Source organism: Marmota marmota, unplaced genomic scaffold (genome assembly GCF_001458135.2).
Source record: "Marmota marmota marmota unplaced genomic scaffold, marMar, whole genome shotgun sequence".
Classification (NCBI taxonomy): domain Eukaryota; kingdom Metazoa; phylum Chordata; class Mammalia; order Rodentia; family Sciuridae; genus Marmota; species Marmota marmota.
In genome coordinates, this window is record NW_025999960.1 from 19,747,113 (window position 1) to 19,767,057 (window position 19,945).

At 51.1% G+C, this 19,945-nt stretch overlaps 1 protein-coding gene across 1 annotated transcript; it reads right to left on the reverse strand.

Moving 5' to 3' along the window:
• Positions 1-253: 253 nt before the first annotated feature.
• Itga5 (integrin subunit alpha 5) lies at positions 254-19,176 on the reverse strand. The gene is made up of 30 exons (XM_015493482.1): positions 19,161-19,176; positions 16,799-17,062; positions 14,341-14,453; positions 14,092-14,212; positions 13,837-13,898; positions 13,705-13,750; positions 13,343-13,468; positions 13,070-13,114; positions 12,912-12,955; positions 10,987-11,043; positions 10,760-10,812; positions 10,273-10,481; positions 9,796-9,987; positions 9,540-9,585; positions 8,660-8,761; positions 8,430-8,485; positions 8,144-8,298; positions 7,709-7,846; positions 7,512-7,579; positions 6,879-7,029; positions 6,704-6,796; positions 6,465-6,544; positions 6,268-6,348; positions 6,057-6,162; positions 5,522-5,674; positions 3,898-3,981; positions 3,678-3,791; positions 2,975-3,076; positions 2,288-2,410; positions 254-1,349 (listed from the first exon to the last, which is right to left on the reverse strand). Exons 1-30 carry the CDS (start codon positions 19,174-19,176, stop codon positions 1,266-1,268), a joined length of 3,084 nt encoding a protein of 1,027 aa, XP_015348968.1. The 3' UTR covers positions 254-1,265.
• Between the last annotated feature and the right edge of the window lie 769 nt (positions 19,177-19,945).

The window sequence follows — 19,945 nt, forward strand, 5'->3', positions numbered from 1 at the left end:
AAGACCAGGTGAGTCTTCTGCACTGTCTCCCTCCACCTTCTCCTTGGACCTGCCCCTTTGCACTCTCCCCTAATCCTCAAACCCAAACCATTTCCTCCCTTCTCTCCTTCCATTGTCTCTTTCAACTAAGAGAAGTTCCCGGGGGCATACTCCCAGCTCTCTGTGGACAGAAGTCAGGAGACAGGGATCTCCTTCTTGCCAAGAGGTCTGGTTCCAGGATGGGTTTGGAAAGAGTGAGGTAGGAGGTCACAGATTGCAGTTCTGGTAGTGGGGGCAGTGGGTTGGGTTTATTGCACTTGCAACATAGTTTAAATAAGTCCGGGGTGTCAGGAGCCGAGGGGAGGAGAGGGGAGGGGAGGGCTGGGTAGGGAGAGGAGGGGCAGCGTCAGTGCAGCTGGTGGGCAGAACCCAAATCTTGCAGGAGCCCAGTTCCCCTTTCTCTGGGGACTGACAGGGACTGCATCTGGCCAGGCTGAGGTTCCAGATCTGTTGCCACCATGGCCTCTTCAGGGTCCTGGGCAATTCCTGACATCTCCCAAGTCAGGGTGAATTGGGCCTCTAGGCCCAGGTCTGGAGCAGACCCAACTGCAGTTCTGGATCTGCCTGGGTTATGTTGCCAATGTCTGTGTCTGTGCTCCAGATCAACCCCATGCCCCAGACTGGATCTGGCTCCGTGGAGTTCTGATTCCCCCCTGGAGCTGGGTTCTGGGCCAGCATGGACCTTTGGGATCTGTCCTGAGCTGGTCCTAGGGCACCTTCTACGGTTAGTGTTCCTTGTTGGCCCACCAGGGTGGGGGCTGTCACAGCTGCCAGGTCTCACTCCTCAGGTCCCAGATTTTTAGCTGGGGCTTCCTTGGCATCTCTGGCAAGATCGATGACATATCTTTGCAGGCTGAGGCTGGACAGGAAGTCCTGACGGCATGTCTGGCCCAATAACCATGACTGGATTCCCTAGTTATGGTTCCAAGTTGTTTTCAGGAAACTCCAAAATGCAAAGGCTGTGGAGAGGCTGGGCCTCTGTCCCTGGATCTGAGTTCCCCCATCCATGAGAGGGCATGTGTAAACGAGGGTCCTTCACAGTGCATGGGGTGGGGAGGGATCCCCAGATTCTCATCCCCCTCCCCCGGCTCTGGCCCTTCAAGTATGTCTCTGGGCTAAGGAGAGGAGCTTCTCCCTGGCCCTCAGCACCTTCAGGAAGTGCCCAGTCCCCTCCCTGTCATCAGCAGACTGAAGTTGGGGGACTGGATCTTCAGGATCAGGAGGACTCAGGCATCAGAGGTGGCTGGAGGCTTGAGCTGAGCTTTTTCCATGGCCGTGCCATATGGGAGGGAGCGTTTGAAGAATCCAAGCTGATGAAGGGGAAAGAGGTAGAGTTTAGGTTCTACCATTTCTCCCCAGCTCTTATCTCAAGAGGAAATGAGAAAGAATCTCCCCATGCTGCAAAAGGGGCCTGTGAATTCAGGCTGAGACTACTCCCAGAGCTCCAGTGGGCACAGAAGGGTCAAAATTGGTGATGGTTTAGCATGTGGGGAATATTCTGCTAATTCCTTAATAATACCCCCAGTAAGGTGCTGGGGATACAGCTCAGTTGGTAGAGTGCTTGCCTTGCGTGCAGAAGAGCCTGGGTTCAATCCCTAACACCGCCCCCCCAAAAAAAGCCCCCAGTGAAGCTAGACATGGTGGCACCTGCCTATAATCCCAGCTACCCAGGAGGCTGAGGCGGGAAGATCACAAGTTCAAGGGCAGCCTTGGTAATTTAGTGAGTCTCAGTCTCAAAAATAAAAAATTTAGTGGAAAAAAAAAAAAAAAAAGGGCTCGGGATGTAGCTCAGTGGTAGAGCGCCCCTGGGTTCAGTCCCCAGTACTGCCCAGTTAAGTTGGGAAGGGCAAACAGATTTGAACTCGAGTGCCAAGTATTATTGCTTCCTAGTGGCTGCCCCTTGAAAGAGTCTAGGCCACTGCTAGGATGTGATCAATTAATGATGGCTGCCCCGGATTTTAGGAGTAACAGCATGAATGCCATGTGTCTGCCATCTGTGGCTTACATTGATTTTGCAAATATGGGGCAAACTAATCATCTTGAGATAAGAGAAATCTTTCTAAGCTAGGGGCTCTAGCGTGAAGGGAGGGATCCTATAGGAAGGGACAGGATGGGATGCAAACTGACAGGGCAGAGGTGGAGGCATATGACTAGAAAATTGATCTGGAGGTGGATGCTTGGGATTGTGCTGAGTCAAGGGCAGAGCCTGATGAGATGGTGGCCAAATCATGGGCAGGACGTGGCTGACCTTGTAGAGGACGTAGATGAGCAGACCTAGGAGCAGGAGGCCGAAAAGGATGGCGAGGATAATAATCCACAGTGGGACGCCATTGTTGCCTTCTGCCTTGGTCCACTGCACGGCTGTGGACACCTGGGGAACAAGCCAGGTGACGTCACTGAGACCCAGAAATTTTTCCTACAGATACAGTTGGCCCTCACTGGATGTAAACCCACCTCCCACCTCTCATTTAGTGCTAACAGCTTTCTGAACTTAAAAGATGTAAGTTCCTAAAATGTACAATATTGTCTTTTACTTAAGAGCTTTCGTATCTGTGGTTCCCTCCCCCTAGGATCTTCCTTTTCTACAGGGTTAGCCTGGTTAGTAACTTCATGTCTCAGCTTGCACACCACTTCTTCCAGGAAGACCTCCTTGATCCTGCAAGACTAGGTTCAGGTGTTCATATGATGTGGTTTCAGGAATACCCTGACACCTGTCACACTCTACTGTCACTGCCTACAAGGCGTGAATTCCAGGAGCAGAGGTACCATGTGTATCTTGCTTACTGCTGTATCTGGCACCTGTACAGTTCCTAGCACATAACAGATGTTCAGCAAATAGCTGTTAAAATAACAAGGTCGGCCCCTTGTCCCAGGCCCAGTTCCAGCACTCTGAGCCCTGTCTTTTTTTGGCCTCGACCTCTGGCTCTGGACTCACCTGAAGTTTCTTTTGGGGTAGTTGCTGGGGTAGGATTCGATAGGGCATTTTCAGGGCTTCAAACACAGCTTCACACTGCAGGCTGAATGATTGGTGCTCCTTCTGTGGGTGGGGAAAGGTGATCAGGATAGCATCTCTTGGGATCTAGAGACATAAGGCTTCTTCTCTGTGGTCTGGCCCAGGCTGTGATCTTTCCCTATTTGGGACTCATTCTTTCCTGATATTTCTTATATGAGGTAATAAATGTGGAATTGAATAATTATAACTAAATAATGTATAATCAGATGACTGACTACCTGTTAAATAAAAAAAATATATTTTTAAAACATCATTTACGTGGATTAACACCCAGGACAGCGTGGCTCACAATGTGTGCTCCATAAATGGCTGTTCTTACTATTCCTACATCTTCTTGTCTGATCCATTCTGCACTCATCTCCATCTTTCTGTTTTTCTATCACAACTTTGCACACTGGTCTCCTTTTCCAGCTCTCTCTTCTCTGAATGGGCCACGAGTGGTTGCTTCTGCTGTGGCCACAAGGTGGCGCCAAGGACACAGCCTGGTCTAGACAAGGGTGAGGGGGGAGGACTGGAGTACCAGGTCCACTCACCAAGGAGAGGAGGCTAGTGCCCTAGGAAAGGTTGGGGTCAATCTGGGTAGATCTGAGGGTCAGAGGTCAGGGCTAAGGTAAGGCTCCCTCACCTGCAGAAAGGTCTTGGCCCAGACTCGGAAATGCAGCTGTAGACTTCGGCTCTCTTGCCTAAGCAGTGGACCAACCTCACAGCGCAGCCTGAAACATTCAGCCTCTGGGCATTTCTGGGAAGGAAGAGGTGTGGATCTGGAATTCTGCCCTTCTGGTGGTTCTGACAGCCCAACAGGTATTCAGTACTTGGGCTCGGACCTCATTTCCAGTATCACTTACCAGGACCCGAGGCCCGGAGGAGGCAGGGCTCCTACCTGGAGCCTCTCTTCTCTGCAGGTGGTGTTGGGAACCCTCGGGATCCAGCTGGAAGAAGAAAGAGACCCTTAGCTGCCTCTCTGCCTCATCACATCACAGCATTTAAGTCAGCCTGTGCCTGGTGCCAGGTGCAGCTTCAACCTGCTTATCTCTTTACCCATCCACCCAGCTAACCAACTCCCATGTGCCAGGCACCAGGCAAGGGCAGTGTTGAAAAAGGGAAATAAGTAAAACTTGGTTTTCGGAATTTACATGGAAGAGATGTATAAATCAGTCATCAGGTCCTTGTTGCTACCTGTTTGCAACGCTCACTCTTCCCTGTGTCCCAGGGGTAGGTTCGTTCTTGTCTTTCAGGCCTCTATTTAACTATTACCTCTCTAACAGCTTTCTCCCATGACTCAGTTTAGACAGTCTCATCTCCCCACAGCACATTAGCCCTGTACTTCCATTGTTTTTAATACCTGTTAATTAATTTTTTTTGTACTAGGAATTGAACCCAGGGTACTTAAGCATTGAGTTACATCCCCAGAACTTATTTTTAAAATATTTTTTCAATTGTTGATGGACCTTTATTTTATTCATTTATTTATATGTATTGCTGAGAATTGAACCCAGTGCCTTACACATGTGAGGCAAGCCGCTCTACTACTGAGCCACAACCCCAGACCCTCCCCAGAACTTTTTTAATACTTTATTTTGAGACAGGGTCTCACTAAGTAGCTGAGGCTGGCCTCAAACTTGGGTTCCTTCTGCTTCAGCCTGCCAAGTCTCTGGGATTATAGGCATGTGCTACCACATCTACCTAATTTTTCTCTTTTCAGTATGTGTGTGTGTGTGTGTGTGTGTGGCACTGGGGATTAAGCCTAGAGGCATTCTAACACTGAGCTATATCCCAAGCATTTTTTTTTTTTTTTTTTTGAGACAGGGTCCTGCTAAATTGCCCAGGCTTGGGATCCTCTGGCCTCAGCCTCCAGAGTAACTGGATTACAGGTGTGCGCCACTGTGCCTGGCTTAACTTTCCATTATTTATCAGCCTCCATTAGAACACAAGCTCCATGGGGATCCCGTCAGTTTTGTTTACTGTAGGTTTTTTCTGAGCCTAATAGTGCTCAGTTTAGATACTCATTCAATTAAATGTTTGAGTAGATACACTATAAAACAGGCACTGGGGCCCAGAGAAACAGGTCTGAAGACTTCCTGGAGGAGGCAGCACAAATCTTGGCCTTACAAGTGTGTCAAGAAGTAGGAAAGGGGGGCTGGGGTTGTGGCTCAGCGACAGAGCGCTCGCCTAGCATGTGTGAGGCCCTGGATTCGATCCTCAGCACCACATAAAAATAAATAAATAAAGGTATTGTTTCCAACTACAACTAAAAAATACATATTAAAAAAAAGAGAAAGAAATAGGAAAGGATAGTTCAGGAAGAAAGATGCCTCCCAGGCCTTTGAGGTATCTGTGTGTTCTGACCCTTTCCCTCAGTCCCAGCTATAGGCACATTCTTGTTGCCTTTTCCAGATCCCAAAAACCTTTCCTAGCCCCTTAGCCCTGGACCTTTGAACCTGCCCCCAAGCCAGTGTCCAGGCCCTTTACCTCCAGGCCCTCAGGGTTAGGTGGGTATCTGCTGGTGCAGTTGCTAACTCCAGCGACCTTGGTCACGTAGAGGAACGGCTGACCTTCCTGGGCCTGGGGACAGCTGAGCTCCAGCACTCCCCGGCTGATGGTGCTGGGGCCCAGGTTGATGAGCTGAGGGGGGAGAGCACGGTTACCGTGAGAGGGATAGCAAAGCTTCTGCCTCACTTGAGACCTGGTCACCATGGCCCCAGTGTACCCTGTTGTAGGCTCCCATCTCAGGGGCCAAGGAGGGGCCAAGGGCAGAGATGAAAACCTCATCCTTCTCAGTCCACACTGGGGGGGCCACACTCCATCTCTCCTTTCTACTTAAGTCACTCAGCAGCCATCTAGCCTCTGGCGGCCTCTCTCCACCCACTGCAGTCACTCCTTCTACCCTCCTGTCTTCCTCACTCTGGTCCCAGCCACCGTCACTCATGCTAGCTCCTCCTTTCAGTCATTCATTCTGGCCCACCCTCCACCCCTCTCCCCTGGCCAGCCTACCAGCTCTCCTCACCTCATAGACATGGTGGACGGCAGGGCCCACGTCCCCCTCCTTCTGAGGCTGGTCTCGGGGATGCCAGTCACTTACTGGGAAGAACACAGCCTCAGGCTTGGAGACACTAAGGAGTAGGGTGGTTTAGAGGAGGGCGGAAGGGACCGCATGCGTATCCTTCCCCTAGAGTCTGTCACCCCTCCTAGTAGGTCCCCATTTGCCTGATACTGACCCATTAAGGGAGACCTGGGCCTGAGCCTCAACAGAGAGCTGGAAGGAGACCACATCGCTCTGTGAGTTGTTGAGATTCTTGCTGTGGACGAAGGCAAGACAGGTGGTGCTGGAGCCCAGCCAGCGGGGATTCCCTGACCCCCAAGGGCTTGGCCTCCTGCACCAGCCTCCCTCCTCCCTGTCCAACCCACCCCCTACCTGAGGATCTGGAAGTCAAACTGGATGGTTTTCTTTGTGTCTTGTAGGTGAGGGACGGTGAACCGAAGGCCACCCCAGAGCTGTGGGACAGTGAGGACAAAGGGGCGGTTCCATAGTGCGTTTGTGTTGCTCCAATCCCAACCCTCCTTCCCCGTGCCTTGATTATGTTCTGAACATGCTGGTCACTGTCCAGTGGTCCTCTCTCCCTCCTGCCCCTTCCTATTCTGTCTCCAACTTACACTGGCTCCTGCCTTCATGGGGTTGCCTAGGTCGCACACCAGCAGGCGGCTCTGGTTCACAGTAGAGTAGTCACAGCTCAGGCTGGAGAAGTTCTGGAGGTGGGGGTGGGCACAGGTCAGGTTTGGGTGCTCCCCTAGTGTACCCCCCAATCCCCGCTTGAGAATCCCCTCTCACCCCTGGGTGTCTGACAAGTCCTGAGTACTCAGCCTCTGGAGGGGCTGTGACCCGAAGCTCAGCCTCATAGGCACCTCCCTCACCCACATTCTGGGCGTGGAAAGTCAGGTTCAGGGCATTCTTGTCACCTAGGTACACATGATTCTGCTCCCTGGAGAGGGAACAAGGAGAAGAAACACTAGAATTAATTCTCAAACCAGGACAATGGGTAATAATAACAATAACAACAAAAATAAAGTAGTAATAGACACCATTAACTGAGTTCCGACTCTACAGTGGGCACTAGGTTTCATGCTTTATGTAATGATCACGTTTTCATCCTTCCAAAAACTCAGAAAGGGGCTGGGGGTATAATTCAGTGACAGATTCCTTGCCTATTGTGCGAGGGCCTGGGTTTGATCCCTAGTAATGCATGTGCATTCACACACACACATACACACACACACACACCCAAAACCCCAAACCAAAAAGTCAGAGGAATAAATGCTGTTATTCTCACTACACAAATGAAGCAGTTGAAGCTCAGAGAAGTTCAGTACCTTCTCAAGATCACACAGCTAATATGTCCCTATTCTACTTTTCCAGGTGGTAAGACATCTGGAACACCCTAGCTCATTGTCAGCCCCCACATACCCAAATACTTCCAGCTGTAGGTCAGGCACACAGATGTTGTCTTCTCCACAGTCCAGCAAGATCTGAGCCTGGAGAGCAGGACACCCTTAAGATGGGGAGTTTCTACTGTTCCTGGGCTACAGGCTCCCCACTCCCCAGGGCCTTAGCCTCTTGTGCCCAGGCCTTTGTCCTAGGCCCCCTCCCTTCTTGGTCCTCACCTTATCTTCTATCCGGCTCTTGCTCTGGTAATGTAGGACGGGCCGGAGGCCATGGCTGTCCACGGGGGCTTGAGGGTCCAAGGAGAAGTTGAGGGCGATGTGAATCGGGGAGAGTTTATCTCGGAATTCTGACTCATTCTGGAGCCGGGGAGAGAGTTCTCAGGGTCAGGGGGAATCCGGGGACCCGGCAGTCTGGCTTCTTAGCCTCTTATTTCCCACTCAGGGACCCAAGTCTGACTGTTCTAACTATTTCAGAGTCCCTGGCAGCCCGGTTCTCAGCTCCTCAAACAGAGAGGCCTCCCTTCCTCAGCCAGACCCCCTCCCCACGAGCCCCAAGCCCTTCGAGGGACTTTCCCAATGTCTTCCTCCAGAAGGGGCCTCAGTTCCATGTGGTACCCCTCCCTGACCAGTCCACACCCACCCCCAGGGCCATACCCTGAGGTAGATCTTCATCTCTCTGCAGTCCTCCCGGGCCCCATTCTGGATGAGCAGTATCTGGGTCAGTGTCGCCTGTCTGGAGGCCAGGAAGAGCGCCCGCCGTACCCCTCCCTTCTGCTTCTGCCAGTCCAGCTGGAGCTCCACCGCAAAGCCTGTACCCAGGGGCTAATAAGTTATGGGGATCTACCTCTCCCTCCGGGTCCACTCAGAGAGAAAGGAGGTACCCGGTCTCCAGCCCCGACATCCCACCCTAGGGCCTGAGAGATCCAGGCAGTCTTCTCACCAATGGAGTTGGGGACATGTTTTCCAGAAGCATTGAGGCAGAAGCTAAGGTTGATACTGGAGAAAGACCAAGGAGAAACCTGGTGAACACACTGGTACAGGCATCTTCTCTGCTCCCACCTCTGGGCAGACCCTGGGTAGAACACCCACACCGTCCCCTTCCTAAGTCAGATTGGTCTCCCATCCTAGATCCCAGGCACAGATCTCTGCAACCTCCTAGACCCAGCTCACCAGGCTACAGGGTTCCCTTCCAAGCTGCAGCTGCGTTCTTCTGGGTTGAACATGGCGGGGAAGATGGTGAGGGAGGCACTGGCAGACACGATGGGGCGACCCCTGCAAGGGTGGGTATGGGACAAATAGAATTAAGGCTCCTCTGAAACCCGTGCCCAAGCCCCAGAATGCTAGTTTCCCCTAGAGTGATTTTCCTTTCTATTTTGGTGATACTGGGGATTGAACCCAGGAGTCTCTACGACTGGGCTACATTTCAGCCCTTTTTTGTGGGAGGAGGTACTGGGGACACTGAACCATATCCCTAGCCCCTTTTTTAATTTATTTTTTTTCCTAATTTTGAGACAAGGTCTTACTAAGTTGCTTAGGGCCTCACTAAATTGCTGAGGCTGGCCTGGAACTTGTGACTTTCCTGCCTCAGCCTATCAACTTGCTGGGATTACGGTAATGAGCCACCACACTGGGCTTCTCCAACCCTTTAAAAATTGTTTTAAGGTGCTCTGATTGAACCCAGGGGCGCTATACCACTGAGCTACATACCCAGTCCTTTTTGTTTTGAGACAGGGTCTCACTAAGCTGCTGAGGGTCTCACTAAATTGCAGAGGCTTGCCTGAACTTGCAATCTTCAAGTCCTCCTGCTTTAGCCTACCAAGTTGCTGGAAATCAAAGGTACCAGTCCTTTTTATTTTCCGTTTTGAGAGAGGGTATTGCTTAGTTGCTGAGGCTGGCCTGGAATTTGTGATTCTCCTGCCTCAGCCTCTTGAGTCACTGGGATTATAGGCCTGCGCCACTGCACCTGGTCTATAATTTTCGTAATTTAGCTCTAAGGAGAAATTCCCAGTTCCCAGTTTACCAGGCTGCTGTCCCCCCTTAGAGTTCGTACCTGTATACAACAGCCTTGTCCACACCAAAGGACCCCACAATCAGATCTGCAAAAAGTCAAGAAACCACCCCTTATAGCAATCCCCAAATCAGGATCCTTTCTTGCTAACCACCTCTAGTGTCATTGCTCCGAGGCTGAGTCAGGGAACAGCGCCATCTTGTGGCAGCACCCCACAATTGCATCTGGAAGCTTAGGAAGAGAAGTTGGTAGGAGTTTGTGACCAGGGAATTGGGAAGGGGCCTCAGGTAAAACTCACCAGGGTATCCGTTGCCATCCAGGTCTCGGCCTCCTCGAAGAGCAAAGCCAAAGAAGTTTGGGGCATGGCCAGTTGCCCACAGGGGCTGCAGAACCTGGGAAGGCTTAGAGCCCAGTCCCCCTGGGCCCCCAGGGAATACAAAAACTACCCCCTGCTGGGTTTCCCCACCAAAGGGAGCCCCAATGGCCACATCTGCAAGACACACAACATAAATCAGTCAGCAGGCCAGGAATCCAGGGGTCCAAATCTCTACCAATAGACCTCAGTACCCAATATCCTATTTTTTCCCATCTGTCAACCCCCATCTGTCATCCCTACTCCTAAACCTCGAGATCCAGACATTGGAATTAAAGTCTACACCCCTCCTTGGAAAATCACAGGGCATTTGGTGTCTTAGCTGAAGGACACCCTCCCACTTAACCCCTCCCAACTGAGGCCCCCAACTCGTCCTTAGTGCTCTGAAACCATTTTACTTACCATTGTAGCCATCCTGGTCCAGGTCCCCCAAGGGGGTCAAGGAGCTGCCAAATCTGCCAAATTCATCATGGCCAGTGAGGGTAATGGTGGGTGTGGGCTCTATGCCAGCCAGGTGCTGCAGGTATACATACACTCTGCCCACCTCCTGAGGCCGCCCATCAGCTGTCCGCTCCATGAGTAGGGGTGCCCCCACTAGTAGGTCATCCAGCCTGGGGAAGAGAAGATCACGGTACCCTGTCTTGCCACTCCCCTCCCATCCTAGTGCCAGAAATCCAGACATCCTGGGTCCCCAGGCTCTTTCCTAACCACCAGGAGACCTGAGGTCTCCAGTTTAGCTCTCAGCTCTGTCCATGTTCCTGAGCAAGGGGAACACAACCATGAGCGAGAGAAAAAGCCCTGGAAAAACACTGCTTGCAGTCCATCCCAGCCCCACTCTTCCCTCCAGGATCTAGTCAGGGCACCATGGCGTGTCCTTCCCACTACTCACCCATCTCCGTTGACGTCAGTGGCAGCCACCGCATAGCCAAAGTAGGAGGCCATCTGGGGGAGGGGCAGGATGAAGGGGCAGCATGAGATCAGAATGTGGGGTCAATAACCAGGATTAAAGGACAGTCCAGAGGCTGCCAGGAGGCGGGGAGTTTGATGTTATTGGGTCAGGGTTGAGGCTTGGCTGGCAGTGAGACAAGCCAGTGTGGGGGTGGGGAGTGTCCTTACCTGTTCCCCTGAGAAGTTGTAGAGAGATCGGATATCTGATCCATTAAGGATGGTGACCTGGGGGTGAAGGGATAGGCCCATTATTCCTGAACGTCTCACAATTAAAGGACAAATGGGTACAGGGTACCTGAAAGCAGGCATTCCTCAGACATACACTAATGGTCCCTAACTCCTTCATGGGCTTTGCCCTCCCATTTCCATCTCTATGCCGGGTGGCTCTGCCCCTGGGCGCTTACCAACTACTGACAGATTTCACATTTTTTCTGTCTGTGGTCCTTCTCTAACACTAGAATAGTGAGTAGCACATCAGTGGGGACAGGAGCTTAGTTTTGTTCTTTGCTTTCACCCCAGAGCCAAAAATAGTGCTTGGCGAGTAGTAGACTGTTGTAACTATGACTGAATGCACACTGGGGCCTCAAACCCAAGATGTTTAAAACCTAAGTCATCTCTCATCCTCTAGTTCCCCCCAAACACACTCATGCTTCTCCTATATTCCCCTTAGTAACTGGCCTTCCCAGTCTCTTGGATCCTGCTCTTCTCTACTCTTGCTGCAGTGACTCAGGTGTGTGCCTTCCTCCCAAAATGCTGGACAGCCAGTCTCCTGGCCTCCTGCTCCCACTTTCATCCCCAGTGCAGTAGGACTGGCTGAGTGCCCTAGAGTGAGTTGAAGATGGTCACTGTATCTACTGCCCAGTCTCAGCTTCTTGCCTGGTTCCCCAAGGCACTGGAGAATCTGGTCCTAACTTATCTGTTTGTTTTCCCCTCAATCTTTCCTTATTCTCCTCCTTCTCAATCAGCCCATGAAATTGCTAAACTATCTTGACATTTTTCTTTTTTTTCCTGTCTCCTTCATGCTCCTTCCCAAGATGTCCTCTCATCTCGTCTCTGCTGAATCTCCACCCCATCTCTAGAATGAAATTATTATTTGCTCTTTACTGTTACATCACCTTGACTGGTTTTCTAAAATTTATCGTTAGTGCAGAAAGTATGTTGACTTTGGAAAAAGATAGACCCGTTATGTGTGTGTGGTGTGCATGTGTGGTGTGTGTGTGTGTGTGTGTGTGGTATTGGGGATTGAATCCAGGGGTGCTCTAACTCAGAGCCCACATGTCCAGTCATTTTTATTTTTTTTGAGACAGGTTCTTGATAAGTTGCCAAGACCAACCTCAAACTTGCAATCCTCCTGCCTCAGCCTCCAGAGTAGCTGGGATTACAGGCATGCACCACTGTGTCCAGCTAGACCTGGCTTTAAATTTCTATCCAGCCACTCATTAGCTGGGTGAGCTTAAGCAATTTACTTGATTTCTTAGAACTTCAGTTTTGTCATGTGTAAAATGTGAATGATAACATCTACAGCATAGACTTGTTGTGAAGAACAGCATCAAGAATGGACAGTGTCTGCTGCATTGAGGGGCTCCACCCCAGAAGAGAATTAAGTGTGTCTTATCTCATGTACTTGATTAGAAGCACCTTATGAGATGGGGTGTGATGTCTTCTTCATCTTCTTGTCTCTTCCCTCCCCTCAATACAGGCTGTTCATTGAATGACAGCCTATGGCATTCTTATCTGTACAGGCACTTGTCCTGGTCTAATAATAACAGCTGCCCGTTGTACCCTGCCTAACAATTCACTAAGTACTTTCACATGCATTATCTCATTTCACCCATATAAGAGCCTTGTGAGGTCAGAACTATTATTATCCCATTATACAGAGAAGAATGAGGCTTAGAGAGGTTAAGCAGGGAGCAGGATGTGAATAAAAACAGAATAATTTATCCGAGTAAGTGCCAGGACTTGAACCCAGGTCTGACTCTAAAGCCCGTGGTGTTCTGGCCCACTTTTTGAGCCCTCGCAAACTGCTGCGCATGGTTCTTTGTGCTTAGCCAGCATGGGGGGAGGGAGAGGGAGGGCAGGCCGGGTCTTACGTAGCCATAGGTGAGGTTCCCCTTGGGCACACCAGCGACAAAGTCTGTGAAGAGAAGGCAGAGTTGTGGGCTGAGGCAGGGGAAGGGGAGGAGTAGAATGGTGAATGTTAGAATTCCCTATTTCCCCCCACCTTGGCCCATCCTGGGAACACACTCACCTTCTGTGTCATCACCATTGAATTCACCCACAGCCACAGAGTATCCTGGGGGACAGGGTGGGTGAATGTTAGCATTTATGCTTTGGGACTCCTTTGCCCTGACCCACCCTTAATCCCTTCCCCTCCCCTTCTGGGCCTTCATGGTCAGTGTGCACCCAACAAGTACAGCAGAGGGGCTGGGGGTGCCTGAGCTGGAGAAGGGAAGCAAGGGTGTAGGGGAGGACAGGGCCCTTGAGTGCTCCCCCTGCTATCCCCTCCCACCTGCTCACTCACCCAGGTAACTGTCATCATAGATGGAGCTGGCCTGTCGCGTCTGCAGCTGCCCCTGAACCAGGTTGATCAGGTACTCTGGGTAGTAGGACTCCGCAATCTGCTGCTGAGTGGCAGACAGGATCTGGCCTGGGGAAGGGTGGTGTGGAGGGGATGGATGGAGGGCAGGTGGCTGAGGGGACTGTGGAGGCTGGCCAGGTAGGATTCCATGTGTGGATCGCGGAAGGGAAGCGTGTAGAGGGTGATGGAAAAAGGAGGACTGGCAGGGGCGAGGAGACAGAGGCAGGGAGGACTAGAGACTCGAGGCTGGGAGTGGGGATAGGACCAGCACCAGGGGCCTAGAATGGGCTAGAGGAAGGACTTACCTTGCCAGAAATAGCTCCCTGGTCCACCCAGGACCACACGGCCGGTCTGTGGGGGAGGGAGGTGAGTCCAACATCTGATCCTGAACTTGGGGTCCACTACCCACCACCCCTTCCTCCAGCGCACCCTCTCACCTTGGTGAACTCGGCACTGAAGCCCCCTTGGCAGTAACCCTGCCCTGCTGCCCAGCTGAAATCTGTGAGGGGAGATGGCGATGAGAGCAAGCCCCAAAAAGATGGGAAGGAGGGGGGAGGGAGCCAGGGGAAGGGCCTCAGGCTGGGTCAAGGTGCACAGGCTGAGTTGGGGGGCTGTGGGGAGTCAGCCCTGAGCACAGGAGAAATTTTCATGGAGACGGCGGAGTCGGCACACAGGTCTTCCCTCGCCCCTACCTGAGCGGCAGGGTGCATACTCCAGAATTCGGGTGAAGTTGTCTGTGGAGAGGTAGCAGGTGCCCACAGGGTCACTCAGTGGCTCCTTCTCTGTGCGCCAGCTGTACAGTGGAGCACATGCCTGCGAGGACCAGGAGGACGGGGCTTTAGGTTTAGTCCAGTAAGGGCCTTCCTCCCTCCCTCCAGGCCTGGCCTTACTCCACCACCATCTCTCCCCCAGCTGTCACACCAGGTCCTCTGGCCCCTCACCAAGATGGAGGAGCCATGGGCTCGAACGGTCGCTCCGAACCACTGCAAGGACTTATATTCCACAGGCTCCTCTCCCTCTGTACTGGACAGTGAGGACTCCAGCATCCGGGAGCCTTGGGGAGGTGAGAAAGGGAAGTCTTGCTGGGTCTTGAGCTATTGAGCTCCAGGGCAGCCCCTGCCCTCAGCCGGGGATGCCCAGCACTTTCAAGCCCTGAGCTCCCATGACTTACTGGGAGAGGGTAAGCGGAGAAGAATCTTTAGCTTATGTTGTGTTCGGACTCAGCCCTCTTCCCCCCCCACACACAGGGGTTTCTAGAGTTGCCTCCCCAGGGTCCCCCAGCTTCCTCACCCAGCTGAGACAGGATACTTGCAGTGGGGTGGGGCAGGAAGGTGATAGGGAGACTGGCTTTCCCCAAACCCAGGGTGTAAGTATGGCTGCATTTCTTTGTCTGTACCTGGGCCTATGTCTCTAACAGGATGCTCCTCACAATCTTTCTTGACATTCCTCTCTCTAAGCCCAATCTCTGCTCTCTATATGACCTTTCTTTTTTTTTTTTTGGCACCAGGGATTGAACTCAGAGGCACTTGACCACTGATCCAATCCTCAGCCCTATTTTGTATTTTATTTAGAGACAGGGTCCCACTGAGTTTCTTAGCCCCTTGCTTTTGATGAGGCAGGCTGGCTTTGAACTCGTGATTCTCCTGCCTCAGCCTCCTGAGCTGCTGGGATTACTATTGTGCCCGGCCTTTCTTATTCTTCTGATTCTTATCATGTAGACTTTTTTGGGGTATTGGAGATTGAATTCACTGAGCTATATCCCCAGCCCTTTTTATTTTTTTATTCTGAGACAGGGCTTCACTAAGTTGCCTAGGTTGTCCTCCAATTTGGGATCCTCCTGCCTCAGCCTTCAGAGTAGCTGGGATTACAGGGGTGTAGTACCATGTCTGGTTTCTTTTAGGCTTTTAAAAATCAATCTGTTGGGGCTAGAGCTGTAACTCAGCGTAGAGTACTTGCCTCGTACATGTGAGGCACTGAGCTTGATTCCCAGCACCACATCTGAATAATCAAATAAAATAAAGGTCCATCAACAACTAAAAAATAAAAAAAAATTAAAAAATCAGTCTGTTTAGGGACTGGTGGTATAGCTTAGTGGCAGCACACGTGCCTAGCATGCACAAAGCTTTGGGTTCCATACCAGCATTGCAAAAAACAAAACAACACAACAGGAACAAACAGTCTTGTTTCATGATTCTTAACTCCACTGTCTCCAACTTTTTTTTTTAATATTTTTTTAGTTGTCTATAGACCTTTATTTTATTTATTTATATGTGGTGCTGAGCAACAAACCTGTGCCTCACACATGCCGGGCAAGTGCTCCATCACTGAACTACAACCCCAGCCCTGTCTCCAACTTTTCAAGTTTGCTTTTTTTTTTTTTTTCTTTTAGTGGTACTGGGGGTTGAATCCAGGGGTATTCTATCACTGAGCTACAGCCCCAGCTCTTTTTATTTTTTTTAAAAAATTATTTTTTAATTGTACACAATACCTTTATTCTGTCTATATTTATTTTTATGTGGTGCTGAGGATCGAATCCAGGGCTCACACGTGCTAGGTGAGGGCTCTACTGCTGAGCCACAACCCCATCGTATTTTTTGAGACAGAGTTTCACCTGCACTTAGCCTCCTCCCCTTTCTTTTTTTTTTTGCAGAGCTGGGTTCACATTTAGGGCCTCACATATACAAGGAGAGTCTTTTACTGCTGTATGTTCTCTTCCTTTCCCCTCACCCAAGTCTGTCTCTGGAGATAGACTGCTGCAGTTCATATCCTTGCTGCACCATTTACTAGCTGTATAACCTTAGACAAGTGATTTAAACTGTCTCCTCACTTGTAAAATGGGGACAATAATACTTCATACAGTTGTTGGGAGGATTAAGTGAGTTAATATTATGCGAGTGGTCACAACAGTGCCTGGTACAGAGCAAGTGCTCTGAGTATTAGCTGTCAGTCTGTGGCTGCCTTCCATCCATCTCTGGGCCTCAGGACTTTGAGCAACTTGAGGGCAGTGGCTGAATCATCTTCCAATCCTGCAGCAGGAACACAGTGCCTGGCAAGCACTATCACTTAGTCAATGCTTAGTTAAAGGAACTGAATAGTGTGTGAGACTCTCCCTGTCTTTGTCTGTGTTATAGCCCTGGCTTCTCAGAGTTGTGGGTGATTCAGTGGAAATGAGAGCCACATGTTTCTGAATCATGCCCGCCCTCCCTGGGCTGGGCTGGGAACGTGGAGCGAGTGCCATGGGGAGCCACTGCTTGGAGCTGGAGCACCAGAGCTGCCGCTGGGAGGGCGTGGCCTCAAAGCCCGGCAGGCTGCGCCCCTGGCTCCAGGCCCCACCCAGGCCCCGCCCCCAGCTGCAGTCTTACCCCTCCTTCAATCTCTCCCTGAACTGCACCAGCCTACCTTTGCTGTCAAATTCGATTGGGGTGCACTGTGCAGGGCTGGCAGCCCAAGGACAGAAGTAGACGGCACCACCCTGCAGCACTCCAGGCTGGCTGGTGTTGGCCTTGGGTGCTCCCACCAGCACACTGACCCTGGGGAGGGGAAAGGAAAGGCAGTTTAGGTTGGCTCCTAGGTCTGATCTGTCTCTGAAGGCAGGAAGGACCCAGGCCTCCGGGCCAGGGAGGGCTGGGGGTGGGGTAGATGCCCCCTGGGTTGTATTTATATCTCAGAAGATGCCACAGATGCCAGAGGCATAGGCTGGAGTCAGGCGGTCCCCATGTGCTGCTGTCACTAACCCAACCCCTCCCCTCTTCCCACCACTCTCTCTCCTACCTTCCCCTATTAATAAAGAAAGGAAGAACCAGAGTCAATTGTAGGAAGGGGAAGGGGGGCCAAAGGGCCTAGACCCCAGTTTCTCTATCATCTCTATCTGTCTGCCAAGATTAGATGCACAGCCCGGCTGAAGGAAGAGCTCCGTGGTAGAGCGCATGCTCAGCATAGATCCTGGGTTGGATCCCCAGGACCAGGGGGGGAAAAAAAGGTACATAATAGTACAATAATCAAATGCAACATGTGGCCTGATTGAAAATTGAATCAAAAGAAAAAAAATTTTAAAGGGACAAATTAGATGCACAGTCCTGGAACCCCAGACTCCTCTGGAGCCTGAGTCCTCTCACCTAGACTGTACTCCTTGTCACTAGCCAAATTGCTTCCCTGGGCCAAGACCCAGGCGTCCAGCTGCCCAGCCTTGGGGCGTGTAGGAGGAAAATGTGAGTCCTGGAAATCAGGCAGTAGAAGCAGAGAGAGGAACTGCAGGATGGTGAGACAGATTGTTCCCCTGAGCCTGGGTCTGCCCTCCCCCTGGAGCCTGCACTGGACAGCACCTTCCTGGCTAGGTTTCTGTCTCAGCCCTTGAACCCTTTTCACATACCAGCCCCACAAGACTGAATTCAAATCCAGCTCAACTGCAAGCCGTGTTCTCCACATGGTGGCTCAGTTCTCCCCAGAGAAGTTGGTCCCTGATAGGGGTCCTATGTCATGGGCTGTTCATAGTTAATGTCCCAGACAATCTTCCTGCCTTCAGCTCTACCTCTGCCATCCCCAGGTCCCTTGTCTCCAAGGCCTCCATACAGCTCTCCTGGCTTTCTCCTCTAGGGTCTTCTGTGGGGACTTCATCCCATAGCCTGGACAACTTGTCTGGGCTCCTGGGCATCCCCACAAGCCTTGGTCCCTGCTGTCCTGTTATATATGCCTCTGGCAACTCTTCAATCTCTACATCCTTTTGTCCCTTGTGCTGGCTCTCTTGGTTTAGGTTGTAGTGTCTCTCTCTTTCGGTTTCCGTCCCCATTCATCTTTCAACCCTCTCAATAGCCATTCCTCCCTGGGCTGGAGGATCTTCCTCAGCCTTTTCAGTAGGAAAGCAGGCCCAAGAGGGGGATTGGGCAGAGGTCACAAAGGCTGGGGGTGTCTTCCAGGAGGACCAGCTATATTGAATAGGGGAGGGCTGAGGTCCAAAAGGAATACTAGATGGGAACACAGGGAGAGCAGGCCCGAGGGGACTGAAATGTGTGTGGGAAGGGGTCTATGAGGATCAGAAGATGAAAATGGAGGAGAGGGAAGGCAGGGTCCAAAGGAATAGGAGAGGAGAGGCCGAAGAGAGGGAGTTCCTGAAGTTATGGGGAGTGGAGAGGGGAGGTTCCAGCTTTGGTTACCCTGGGGACAGGAAATGTTTACTGCCTGTAGCTTCCTGTCCTCACTTCTCCATTTGTCTCCCACCCGCTGGGCCCCACCCCTCTCACTCAGACATTACATTCAGTTGGGGGTGGGAGCTGGCCACTCCAAAGGCACAGGAACCTGGTCAGTTGCAAGGCGAGGCTGGTGATCCTGAGAGGTTGTGTTGCCTCAGGGTTGGGAAAGGAGCTGCCTCAGAGAACTTGGTCACAGCCCTTAGGCTCCAGAAATCAGAAAGGGTCACCAACTGGAAATAGACCACTGGACCTGGGTCCAGGAGTTGAGGTCAGACCCTAGCTCAGCATGGGCCTGGGTAACACCAACACTGTGTCCTTCTTTCTCTTTCTCTTTCTTCTTTCAGAAGTCTCATGAAGCACAGGGACCCTGTTCTCACTCCCAATTTCTCTCTAACAGCCACTGTTCCTGGGGAAGAGCTGAGCCTAAGTCTCCTGGGATGGCCTGAGGAGGAAGCTTGGAGATTAACAGGATTAGAAGGTGACAGACAGGCTTTACAAAGCTTGTGAAGCCCACAAGCCCTGACTACATGAAAGTTCAGGACACCTGTGTGCAGGCATGAGACACAGATCCTGACCTGCCATGCTGCCCATGGCTTGTACTTGAAGACTTGGCTGCTCTGCCATCCCTGGTCAACTCAACACCTCCTCCCCTTCCCCTGTGCTAAGTGAGATACCTAGAGCCTGGGATGCCATGTAAGTGAGCTTGTCCTTATTCCCCTTCTCCTGGTTCCTGCTTCCTAAATCCCATACAAGCTGGGTCCTCTTAAGGGTTCAAGAAGGTAACAATGGAGAGTCCTTTGTTTTTCAATATTGAGAAAGCCTGACGGAAATCATGCATTTACTGATAAGGCAGCCCAAGTTAATTAAAACTTCTAGTGTATTTGTTTTTGGCTAGAATTGTATCAACTCCTGTGGGGAGATGATATCACATGCTGGTCAGAAGTTCTGATTGGCAACTGTAGATGTTGGTTAATAAAAAGTGAGAAAACCCGGGCTGGCGTTGTGGCTCAGTGGTAGTGTGCTCGCCTAGCAAGCATGAGGCCCTGGGTTCGATCCTCAGCACCACATAAAAGCAAATAAAGGTATTGTGTCCAACTACAACTAAAAAATAAATATTTAAAAAAAAAAAAAGTGAGAAAACCCATTAATTATTCCTTACGGAATGCAGTTTGGCCGATAAACTTCCAAAATTGAGTCCAAGGGACGAAATAATTGCCATAATTTATTTCAAAGCCCAGAACCCCGAGAGTCTAGATTTAGTCCTTGGAGACACAGACTGTCACAACAGACACTGCAGAAGCACCCACTGGTTTTGACTGGTGTAGATGCCCACAGAGGTGCTGCAAAGGGAGGCCAGCTT